Source organism: Dromiciops gliroides, chromosome 3 (genome assembly GCF_019393635.1).
Source record: "Dromiciops gliroides isolate mDroGli1 chromosome 3, mDroGli1.pri, whole genome shotgun sequence".
NCBI classification, from domain to species: domain Eukaryota; kingdom Metazoa; phylum Chordata; class Mammalia; order Microbiotheria; family Microbiotheriidae; genus Dromiciops; species Dromiciops gliroides.
Window position 1 is genome coordinate 483,745,550 of NC_057863.1, and position 13,240 is coordinate 483,758,789.

General features: G+C 38.5%; 1 protein-coding gene across 5 annotated transcripts in view; it reads left to right on the plus strand.

The window, feature by feature from the left end:
• The window catches only part of ATP8A2 (ATPase phospholipid transporting 8A2), a 787,448-nt gene that overhangs the window by 493,323 nt on the left and 280,885 nt on the right, over positions 1 to 13,240 (plus strand). For all 5 annotated transcript variants that reach the window (XM_043998327.1, XM_043998326.1, XM_043998328.1 and 2 more), the window contains exon 26: positions 9,753 to 9,936. In XM_043998327.1, the coding sequence (XP_043854262.1) occupies positions 9,753 to 9,936 (184 nt within the window). The remainder of the gene's footprint in view (positions 1 to 9,752; positions 9,937 to 13,240) is intronic.

Below are 13,240 nucleotides of genomic sequence, written 5' to 3' on the forward strand. Positions count from 1 at the left end.
ACATTTTATCTTGGCACAATTACAAACTAGTCTCTCATCCTTTATTAAATGAGCCTTATGTACTTCAGTGATTCAGTGATTTCATCAGTGTGGATGAAATATTGATTATCGTTCATCATTAAGTCCCATTGTTGCCCCCAAAACCATCATTCTGAAGCTCTGTGCTTTTAATAATACCTAACATTTATAGAGTACTTGGTGTGTCCCAGGCACTGTGCTAAATGCTTTACAATTATTATCTCCTTTTATCCTCACAACAACCTTGCAGAGTAGGCGCTTTTATCACCATTTTGCAGAGGTGGAAACTGAGGCTGACAAAGGTTAAGTAATGTCCCCAGGGTCACACAACAGGTATCTAAGTCATATTTGAACTCAAGTCTTAGTGACTTCAGACCCAGAATTCTATATACTCTGCCAAAATAGCTGCTCCTTTTCATAGCCTGGACCCTTATTCAAAGTCTTGCCAGTTTTAAAGGACTTTTAAAAGCTTATTCCATGATGATATTAACCTTCACAATCAGAGGGGTGCCACCTCTTTGTGTCCATGAGGGGGAGTAGGACTTTGGAGGTGTACTTATAAAAGGAAAAATTAAACCATCTTGAAATTCGAATTGAATATGTGTTCAAATGTATTAATTTAGCAAACATTTTAAAAATACCAACTATGTGCAGAGCTCTGTACTGGTCAGGAGAGGGGGAAGTGTGAAGCATGGATAAAGATTAAGTAATCTTGTTCCATGCCCTTTTGGTTTAGAGACCAGTAGAAAAAAATCTCTCTCTCTCTCTCTCTCTCTCTCTCTCTCTCTCTCTCTCTCACACACACACACACCATTATAGAGTACCAATTATGTGAATTGGATTTGTTCAAATCGTATCCTATAAGATTTCATACTCATCAGAAGTAAAATGTGATTCTGGGGGATTTGTGACACATGCATAATAACTGTAATTCAAATTAATACATAATAATCACCTTTAAGATTTGTGAAAGGATTCCTGAAGAGGAAGGGGAGGAATACAGAAGACTTTAGAGAGAATAACGGTCCTACAATATAACTCAATATAAAGAAAAATTTCCAATTCTTTAGTACTTCAGAGAGTAGAAATGGGCTGTCCAGAGAAATAGTGAGTTTCATATCACAGCAAGATCTTCAGGCAATGGTTAGATGTTTGCTTGTCAGGAAGGTTGTAGAAGTATTCCTGTTTAGGTATGGGTTGGACTAGCTGGTCTCTGAGGTCCCTTCAAACTCTAATTCTATGGTTCTGTAATTCTAAGTTGTGAAGGCTCTACTTTCTTCACTTATTAGCCTGGTTGAAGATAGGGTTCTATTAAAGTTATGTCATGCATACATGTGATGCACTACAGTGCAGTTCATTTTGTGACTTTTGTATGTTGAGGATAAAATAATAATAGCTGACAACAAAATTAACATTTTAGGTTCAGAAACAATGCCTGTGATTTCATTGATGGAGGGAGCTTCAAAGAAGAATAATTTCTACTAATGCAGGTGGTCGCTTTTTCTGACCTTATAGTCTAAGACTTGCCTAGAACAGAGGTGTAAATTCTCCAGCTGCAAAACTCTAAAAGAGCTGGAGCCAGATTAAAATGTAATTGGAAATGTTCAAATCAAATCAAATCAAATCAAATCGATCAATCAATCAATAAATAAACAAACAAACAAATAAGTAAGTAAGTGAAGCATTGGGAGGTTAACTGACTGGCCCACATGATAGCTAGAGGTGGGACTCTTAGCATGCTGCTTCTCTAGTAAGAGAAGGAAGCAGCTGCAGCAGCAGCTATCATTTATATAGTGTTTTAAGGTTTGCAAAGCACTTTACATATGCAAGTGTGTGTGTCTGTGCTTCTATAGTAGATATGAGGTCAAATGCATGAAAATATATAAAAACTATAGCACCATTAATTTGTTCTTAAAAACACACATACACATATATAGACACACATATGTATACATACATACTATATGTGTGTGTGTGTATATATATGTATATGTGTGTGTATATATATATATATATATATATATATATATATATATATATATATAATAGAAGCAATAAACTGGGGCTTCATTAGCTATTAAGTAAATTTGACCGCTCTATTCACTAAGATCACATAATGACATGGCCAGTCATGTCAGGGTTCATGGCAGCCTGTCCAACCTGTCCAACTCCTTCTTCATAAGTGAAAGGAAACAGCTTCATGGTAGGTATAATTTTTTCAATCTGCTTTATACATAGTTTTTCAATAATACATTTGGGAGCTGGAAACTGGTGTTAGGATTTGGAACACTGGGAAATATAATCAACTTAGGATAAGTGGTGAGCCTGACCCCAGGAATAATAATACTCATAATAAATGCCTTAGATAAAGATGAACATCATCAGAAGACAGAACACGTATTTTTAAAGCAGCTATTATGCACAAGCTGCTATGTCAGATAACTTGCAAGAATTGCCCTATACTTGTGTGTCCTTTTGGAGATTTCATGTGACAGGATATAGAAGGGCCAATGACTACTTTATAAGACTTAATACAGTATTCTGTTCTGGCAAGCCTGGAACTGAAACTATACTATAATTCATTCTCTATCAGGCAAACTTTACATGCTAGCAACAAAGAACTCAGAGTGGCCAGCAAATACTGCTTCCTAGCATTTGTTTTATTATGCATAGAAAACTGAATCAAAGAGGGCCAGTATGTCATTTAGGAAATTGGTAGACGGAATGTGGTACCAAGATGTAAGTCAAAGAGAAGGATGAGAATGGAGGTGACTTCTAGCTACTTTTTATGGACACGAAACTTGGACCTGTCACAGATATTTGTATCTGGCTTTCATGTCATTTCATCCATGGTGCCTTTGACCTGTACCTAACATTAAAGAGCACAGCAGATAATATCAAAAATAAGCTCCTAAAAATTAAGAGGTTAATATATTTTGGTTTGGAAATAGAGTTAAAACAAGGTTTTATTATTTTCTTTTCAATTTATAGTTGCAGTAAGGGCTGCAATGAACATTTTGCTCCTGAGCTGGGCTTTCTAGTTCATAGAATCACAGAATGTCAGAGACATAAAGAATTTTAGAGACTGTCACTTTTAACCCCCTCATATCATAGATGAGGAAACTGAGACCCATAGAGGATAGTAAGTTTCCCGAGACAACTAATTAGTAGCAGGGCAGAGACTAGAATCCATAACCCTTTACCACACTACTGTCAGTTCTATTTTATGGACAGTCCACTGTGTTCAAGGTAATCTAGTATGTTGCTTGGCTTAGGGAGGAAAAAGACAAAAATAATGTACAGTAATTGATGACCTTATAGAGTTATAATAATATAGTTATAATATAATGTAATAATAATATAACAAAAATTTATATAGCACTTAATGTAAGCCAGACAGTATGCTAAGTGATATATAATTATTATATCACTTAATTTCACAACAACCCTGGGAGATAAGTACTATTATTATCCCCATTTTATAGATGAGGAAACTGAGGCACACAGAGGTGAAATGACTTGTCTAGGGTCACAGAACTACTAATGTCTAAGACAGGATTTAAAATCAGGTCTTTCTGACTCTTGAATGACAAGGCAGTACTGGACTAAAAAGCTTCAGTTGGAGGGAGGGCTTGCAACATATGAGTGGGCTGGCCCTCAGACACTAGCCATACAAAGTTCAGAAAAGGTCATCACTAGGTTATGTTTAACAAGGCTGTGGCTCCCGTGTCAGACTGCACAGCCACACTGTGGCCTGTGGCTCTTCAGGGCGCTGATCCATGGTCATCCACCACTACCACTTTCACTACTACTACTACTATTAATATGTCAATACTTCAGGAGTGCATGATTTCATAGACATGTATACTCCCTCCACAAACAAAGACTGCAGCCCTTTTATGTCTTAGTGGATGGTCTTCCAGAGTTGTTTTGACTGAAAAATCAATCTAATCAATAAGCATTTATTAAGTGCTTACTGAAAATTCTTCATCCTTTTGCCAATCGTCTGATGCCTCTCAGAACCTTTTGAGGCTGATTCGTAGGCAACAGACATAGTGAATCCATCACTGGTCCTTGCTCTGCCACTGGGTAGCCTTGTGATCTTGGACAAACTTCTTAACCCTTTCTGCCTGAGTCTTTTGGTTAAATTCTTGTTCTATGTTTTATGAAATCATAACTAAAATAGTGGCTGTATAGTGAGAATCAATGAGCTACCCCATGAAAAGAGCTCTTGATTCCAAGTCAGAAGATCAGGGTTCAGATGGTGAATCTTCTGTTTATTTTCTCTGTGACTTTGAAGTGGAAATCGCTTGATCTCTCTCTAAAGCTCGGTTTCATCATCTGGAAAATGAAAGGGTTGGCAAAATGACTTCTGAAATCTCTTTCAGCTCTAAATCTATGATTCTATAATCCTAGTGTCACTGATGATCTTCTAGTCCTGGTACATCATTATTGTGCCACCACTCATATATTTTATATGGGTAATTTCTCCTTTGCATGTAAAGCTTAAGGCAGTAATTTTCAGTGCTTGTAAGGGTGAAACTCACTTATTTATCATTTCAGTTCAAGGTCTAGTTAGCAACCAAGGGATCTGGTTAACCTAAAATTTTCTAACATTTTTATTCTCTCATTTTCCCCATGTTGCCCCCACTACTTTAACCTAGAAGATAACTTATGCTGTTAAAAAACATATCATTTCCTATCACCATGTCATTGTAGCTTCTAAATCCCCTCCATATTGATCCTGAAACCCAGTCATCTCTAAAGTCTTCTGCTATTATGTAAGATCTCCCAGTATTGTGCATTTTCCCAAATAATAAATGTTCATCTCATGGATCAACCCACTTTTCATGTTTATCTCACTTATTCCTCATTGTGGAGGAGTGCTCTGGAACCAATCCCCTAGCACTGACTTAGAGCTGCTGATTATCTTTTCCACTTTCCTGAAAATTTGAAACTGACTTAGAACAAATAAAAACTAAATTGCTATGCTCTAGACCACAGAAATGCCTTCAAGTGTGTTTGATTAAGTATGGCATAGTAGAAGTAATAGATTTTAGATTTATGACATAGCTGTATACTTGTTGATTTTAAGATATGAATGATTTCACAGGGTTTTTATAGTTTCTAAACACCACTGGCCATAACAAAAACAAAATGAATTTAATGTGGCAATAATAGCTTTCAAAGGAAAGCTATTGAGTTGCTTGAGATTTGTTTTTAAGTGAACAGAAGGGCCCATTTAAAAATATCTTGTAGATGCCAGCAGTTTTTTTTTTCTTTTGTAGTCCCTGCCTGTGTGGTTTGGGTTTTGAATAGATGGGTTTATTTTGAATTACTAAAATAGACACTTATTTTGATTACCTCACTTAAACAGGGGTGGGAATGGCAAATAAAACTGTCTAATAAGATTTGTAGAATATCAGAAAGAGTTCTAACCAAGAAATTGTTTCTGTGGTATTAGTTCAAAAATGAAACTGAAGTGTTTGAGTAGCTTCAAAGGATTAGAAGCTGAGGGTAGAATCTCAAAATCTCTATTAGAAGAATTCCTTATAATGGAGGAAAGTCATCTAGTTGTGATCTTGGATAAGTTTCTTAACCCTTTCTGCCTGAGTCTTTTGGTTAAATTCTTGTTCTGTGTTTTATGAAATCATAACTAAAATAGTGGCTGTATAGTGAGAATCAGTGAGATACCCCATGAAAAGAGCTCTTGAATAACAGTCCCATCTTCAGAGTAGGACAGGAGCTACATTATCCCTATTTTAGAGATGAGGAAACTAAGATACCCAAGGCTACCAACCATAGCCAGGAATGTACCCAGGTCTTTTGACTAAACATTCTGTTACACCAAGACTGTCTCTGAAATTCCAAGACTGTTCTGGAACAGTTAATTAAATATTAGCCTCAAAAAAGAATGGCCTTAAAAATACTTGTCTTAGCCTGGAGCTAGGTGCCACAGGAGAGAGAGTGTTCGACCTGGAGTCTGGAACATTTGAGTTTAAATCTGGCTTCGGACACTTGCTAGCTGTATGACCCTGGACACGGTATATGACTTCATTGTGCCTCTGTTTCTTTATCTCTAATAATAGCGTGCATCTCCTGGGTTGTTGTGATGATAAAAATGATAGGATTTTTGTAAAGCAGTTTGCAAACCTTAACACACTATCTGAATACTAGCTATCATCATCAGCAGCACTCTTCGTTATTCTCTCTCTCTTTTTTTTTTTTTTTAGTGAGGCAATTGGTATTAAGTGACTTGCCCAGGGTCACACAGCTAGTAAGTGTTAAGTGCCTGAGGCCGAATTTGAACTCAGGTACTCCTGAATCCAGGGCCAGTGCTCTATCCACTGCGCCACCTAGATGCCCCTGTTATTCTTTATATAAGAAAATTCTCCAGCAGGCTATTTCTAATCTTCCACAAAGTTATTCTGGGATTTAATTGACTCTGCTTTCCAGCCAGCAACACTCAGAATCTTTTCACAAGTGGACCATTGAGCATTTGGGCTTTTACAAAGGAAATCCTAAGAGAACTTGCATTTTATTTTTGGAGTTTTGAATTGTGCTTCAATCATGTAATTTAGGGTCTCACTCCTTATTAACCGTCGCCTTGGAGTTGGGGGTGAAGAATGAGGAGTGAAGAAGCTTTTATGTAGTAGCTACTATGTGTCAGGCACTGTGCTTTACCAATATTCCCATTTAATCCTCACAACCACTCTGAGGTGGCCGCTGTTATTATCCCCATTATACGGTTGAGGAAACTGAGGCAGATAGGTTAAGTGATGTGCTCAGGGTTGCTAGTAAGTGTTTGGGGCCAGATCTGAATTGAGGTCTTCCTGACTCTAGGTCCACTGTATCACCTAACTTCCTTGATGGGGCAAATAGTATTTGAACTACCTACCCATACATGTAATGAAAATTGAAGCATACTTTGCTTTGAGAATGACTCATCAACAAAAGGTTATTTGAACTTAGTTGCTTTATATACAGTAATTCAATGTATAAAAATAGGTATTACATGTGCCTATAGAAAGGTATCTGTAATATAGATATACCTATATGATGAATTATCATTTTTTTAAAAAAGAGTAAAAAATTTACTCTGTCATTTTGCAGATCAAGAACAAAGATTACAGGATATTCACTTGAAGAAATACATATTTAAGTGCTCTGCGTTTTATGTCTTTATTCACTATCTACCAAAATAGTTAATGAAAGTACAAAAAAAAAACCCTAATCCGTATCCTCAAGCTTACTATAATAGATTGAAAACCTGTATCTAGACATTGTCTGGTGGGGATATATACTAAATATGTCATTTGAATAAGTCACAGATTAAGATTTTAAAAGAGAGTTAGTAACCTGACTTCTTCAATACTTAAGTATAGATGGTTGAAGAGCAATGGTATCTATTCTGTTCTGTAGAAATTAGCTGTTTGAAGACTGTTTTGAACCCCCAGAGGGTACTAGAATTATGTTGTTCCAGTGCATTACAGCTGAGGGTATAATAAATCCTTGATGCAAATTTCATGCTTAAAAACACTGGGAATCATTTTTTATAGCCCAGTTAGATTCTTTCCCCTTTACTTTTGGCCTTTGGGAGCAGACATCTGTTGCCCCCTCCTACAGATGGACCTTCAAAGAGTAACTTGTTACAGAGTAACTCACTTCTCAGATAGATATGGTGAGAGAATCAAATGCTAGAAATTAGGCAGGGTTTTTGTTTTGTTTTGTTTTGTTTTGTTTTTTTAGTGAGGCAGTTGGGGTTAAGTGACTTGCCCAGGGTCACACAGCTAGTAAGTGTTAAGTGTCTGAGGCTGGATTTGAACTCAGGTCCTCCTGAATCCAGGGCCGGTGCTCTATCCACTGTGCCACCTAGCTGCCCCAGTTTTCTTAACTTATTGCTTTAACTTAGTGCCCAAGGTTGAAACAGTCCTAATAGAACCCTCTCATCTGGGTATCTCAGCTTGCCTCTGTTGATACAGGTCTTTGATTTGCTTTCAAGTAACAGTCAGTGGCAGAATAGGGCTGGGCTAGTCTGGGCTTGACTCTAGGTCACTGGAGGTGAGAGGTCTTTCTGTCCTTTTACTATATATCCAAAGATTTCCAGTTTGGTGTGGATTCTAATGAGCCACCCCAGTCCTGGTAAATAGCTACTCATCTCCTGGGATGCTCCCTATCCACTCCACTCTTTTTGAGTTTGGCAAAAAGAGTATTCTAGACCCCATTATTCCCCACCTCTGCCTCCCTCTATTTTGCTGTCCCAAGAGCTTGTTTCTAACGAAAACAGACCCTTAGGGCCCTCCAGCTGTTATAAATAGACTTCCTTGCTTAGTAACCCCTAGTCATGGTCTGGTAGACAGTAAAGCAGTTGTTCACTTCACTAAGTTCTAATTTGTTTAAAAGCATTTTTCAAACCATTATTCAAAATTCAAAATTTGTCAACTATTAGTTATCAGAGTTAGTAACGAAGAGATTAGAATAGATCAACATCTGAGGTCCCTTTCACTTCTCAAGTCCTAGGATTCCATTCCTTTAATCTTGCTAAGTTTTTAAAAAAAGATTACATTTAAATTAATTTCTGGGAACAGTGCTCTTGGGAATGGAGAATGGTGCCTGATAATGCTCATGGGAGGGTGTTGTGTAACTTCTCTAAAAATTCATTAGAGATTTTTGTAAAGGCTAATTATTTTTTGCTTGTGTTTTTGTTGGGTTTGGTGGAGGAGTAGAGTCTGCCTGAATCTTTTTTTTTTTTTAATGAGACTCTAACCTGTTTGTGGAACTCACAGGGTGATAAAATGCCAAGCCTGTTTATTTGACAACACTGCCAGAATGCCCTCTAAGTGATTCAGAAAGGCCACCCACTTGGGTTTCTTTCTTTTAAAGAGTGATTCAGGTGTTTGATTTACCAGTCCACCCCCTTTCCCTACACACATCTGAGTACAGACACATGCACAGTTGAAAACTAGTTGGAATCAAGGATGCCAGTAGCTTGACCAAAAAGTGGTGTCAGCCTCCTGGGTTATGTGGAAATGTTTTGTGCTTCCGTAAACCAAGTAGAAAACTTGGATTTACAAAGGCTGTTATAATATTCTCCACCCATCCTTTAAGCTACATTTGTAAAGAAGATCTGATGCTCCCTCAGGTGCCTCCTTAAATCTATACTGGATCCTTTAAAACCTGATCTTCTTTTAAAAACAAGGTGAAGAGACTACCTCCTTTCCCTTTTCCCTTTCCCTTTTCTCTGGGCCTCTCTCACTTCACTTGCTCTGCCAGTTCCATCTTCCTTCTGTAATGGAGAGCAGATTGCTACATATACTTCTCTCCCTTACATAAGGAATGTGTGCATGACCCAGAGCTTTCACAAGTGCTGTCAGTGCTGGTCTTCTGATTGATTAGAAAGACATTCTCCTAAAACCATTGCAACTGACTGTATTCTAACTACCTTCAAAATGTAGGAGTTCAGGCAGGCACCTGGGAAGTGTGATTATAAAGCAGCCTGTGTTGACTCAGTCTGTGAAGTTAGAGCACTTGAAAGCTACAAGGTACCGGTGTTTTGTTTTGTTTTTAAGCTTCTTTTGGCCTAGGCACTAAAGCTTAAGTATCAAATTAGGAAACTTTCCAATAACTGCCCTCTTCATGCAGCTAAATGTAGATTACAGCTGTCTCTTTTGGAAAGATGCATGCAATAGTGTACTGAGGGCTGATCCAAATTTTCTTTCTGTCTTCCTTTCCAGAGTATCTCCCTTGCAGAAATCTGAAATTGTTGACATGGTTAAGAAGCACGTGAAAGCCATCACCCTTGCCATCGGGGACGGTGCCAACGACGTGGGGATGATCCAGACTGCTCATGTTGGCGTGGGGATCAGTGGGAATGAGGGCATGCAGGCAACAAACTCCTCTGATTACGCTATTGCACAGGTCAGAAGCATGAAGGAGCAGCTGCTGTGGCCTGTTGACAGAGATGTCAGCTGTACAGACGCCCTTGGTTGCATCCTGTAGAGTTTCTACTGCCTCTTTTGAGGCTTGCCATCTAAAAATGATACCACCAGGGTATCTGGGTTTCTCTTTTGTACTTCGAAGCACCCTTTCCTACAGCTTAAGTTACTCTTCACCAGCTGTGGGACTGACCACATTGTTCGTTCATCAAGGAGAGGCGCCACTCATGACAGCTAGGTCTACAGCTCTGCTAATAATAATCCTTCTCCTACCCACATATGCAGCTCAGTTAACTAGTGTCTCTCGGTAAAGAACTTTTGCATCCGTTATAGCCTTATTCTCCCAGTTAACTATGTGGTACTTCTTGGTTTGTTTGTTCCCCCCTCCTCCCAGGTCACCAGCCCTGTTCTAACTCTTTCTTCTCAGTCATTCAAAGGTAGTTTAATATGGTCATTTCACTGTTTTCTGTACCAGCAGCCAAGGGCAGCTTTGAGTTTAGCTGCTGCCTTCATGAATTATTTTCCCTGGGGTCATCTGTTTCATTTGAGTTTTAATGACCCTATGTTCAAGCAGCAACATTTAGAACCATACACACCAGCCTAGTCCAGTGTGTGTATTCCTCTGTAAACCAAAAGCTCCGTACTGAAAACATCTAACATGTTTAATATGATCAGCACCAAGTTGGCAGTATCCAAGAGACAAAAAGAATCAGCTATTACTCCTAATGGTTTAGACCATATTTTAAGTCCTCCATCATCAAGTACCTATTATGAATTAGGCACTGGAATATAAAGATCATCCTTGCCTTCAAGAAACTTTATGGGGAGGTTGGCAGCATGTTTATATAGAGATCTATCCATAACATATCCCCAAAATAACCGGAGGAACAGACCCTAGCACCTGGAGGAAATCAGGAAGGGCCTCAAGCATGTTGTGCTGGAGATGAGTCCCAAAGAAATCTAAAGATTTTAAGAGGCAGGGGTAAGAGGGAGGTGTGTGAACTCCAGATATGGGGAGCATCCCAGTATAAAGTGACGAAGATAGAAAAAGCAAGATCATGCAGAAGGAACATTAAGAAGGCCAAGTTGACCCAACCATGAGTGAGTGAGGCTAAGTAAGATGTAATGAAGTTGGAAAAGTAGGTTGGAGTTTTTGTTTTATCCTAAAGGTAGAGAATGTTTTATATTTTTAATTGATTAGGCTGTTGGCTGCCCCACAGTGCACAGAGTTCCAGGTCTGGCATTAGGAAGACCTGAGTTCAAATCCAGCCTCACACATTTACTACCTGTGGACCTGTTCAAGTCACTTAGCCTCTGTTTACCTTAGTTTTCCCAACTATAAAACAGGGATAATAATAGTGCCTACTTGCCAGGATTGTTGTGAAGATCAAATGAGATGATAATTATAAAGAGCTTAGTATAGTATCCATGTACTGTACTGATAAGCTTTATGTAGATGTTAGAGATGATGATGATGAGCACCCTCATTATACAGTGATGAAAGTCATTCAAAAGACACAATACTTTTAATCATCATCAACATATTTAATAAAGTCATTCCCCCACCCCTTTTCATTCTTAAAGGGGCACACATGATGCAGTGGAGTCAGAAGTAGTCCTATAGGACCCCTGGGTTAGACATACATCTGCCTCAGGAGCACTGAGATTAGGTGCTATCTTGAGGTCCCACGTACTGTTTGTGCTTCTTTGACTATACCTAAGGAAATCCTTATGCTCTTCAGCAGCATAGGAGGAGTCTCCCTCTTTAATGAAGATCAAAACCTCACGTCCTTCTCTCAACTAATGCCCTGACTCTGCAGACCTGAAACCCGGAATCAGAAGCATTAGGTAGTCAGCCTGAGGACAGAGTATAGGAACTGTCCTACAGAATAACATCAGGGTGGCACAGTGGGTAGAGCACCAGCCCTGAAGTTGGGAGGACTTGAATTAAAATCTCACCTCAGACACTTACTAGCTGTGTGACCCTGGGCAAGTCACTTAACCCCAGTTGCCTTGAATATCAGTGGCCATTTCCAGTCATCCCGATATATAACTTGTCACTGTACTCAGATAACTCAGAGGAGAGAGTGAGGTTGGTGACTTTGCACAGCCTTCTCTTACTTAAATCCAATTCAGTGCAAGTCATGACATCACCTCGATGTCATGGTCTTCTTCAAGAATGAAGGACAAACAACAATAACAATAACAGTTATCTGCATGGACAGGGTGACAGCCATATTATATATACCCTATTACATTCAACCTTTCCTAGGTTAACAAAAAAATATCCTTTGGGAGTCTTCCTTTCCTAGGATATATCAGAGACTAAGTGTTACAGACCCTGGAGTTATTAAATATCTGAGTTATATAATCATAGGGCTGAAAGAGAATCTCATGAGATTTCCTGGGCATTCTGGGTAATTATCTCCCCATTACTTAAGAATGTCTAGGAAACTAGATTCCACAACCTTCTTTCAGAAAATGAAATGCTAATGAGAAGAGAGCTGGACTTCAGTGATCTGAAACATTGTCTTTTGATTTTCTTCCTTTAGTTGCAACCAAATGCTTCTAATTGAAAGGGCTTGTTGAAAAGTCGAGTGACCTCTTCTGCAGACACCCCACCCCCCACCCTGCCTTTCTCCATATTAGTACTAATGTTAGCACTAGCCTTATAAGTAGGCATATTCTTTCTGGTCTCAAAGTTCCAGTTCTCTTCCTATTTGTTCACCTTGCTTGATGGAGTAGAAAAAGCCCTGAACCAGGAGTCATAGGACCTTATTTCAAATTTTATCTCTGTTACTTCTGTGACCTTGACCAAACCATCTGGCACCTCTAGGCCTCAGCTCCTTCATTAGTAAAATGAGTGGTTGGACTAGATAACTTCTAAGATCCCTTTCAGTTTTAAATTTATGATCCTATGAAATTCTACTGTTTTCTATTGGAAATTAATTCTTTTGATCCACTTTCAAAAAATAAAAGATCACTACAGAAGGTAATACTTTTAAAGTTATTGTTCATTAATACCTTAATGTGAATGAGTTTTTAACATCTTTCTTAAGAGCAACTGTAAATTACGGGAATTTAAGGAGAACATACACTGCTTCAGTACAGGAAAGGAAAGGATGGAAAGACCTTAAAGACAACCTTTGTCTAATTTGCAATTTTGCCAGAGGCTGACTTTGCCTTTATCCCCCAGTATATCTTTGTTGTCCCATAGGTAGATTATCTTTTCTTTTCTTTTTTTTTTCTTTTTTTTTCTTTTTTAGTGAGGCAATTGGGGTTAAGTG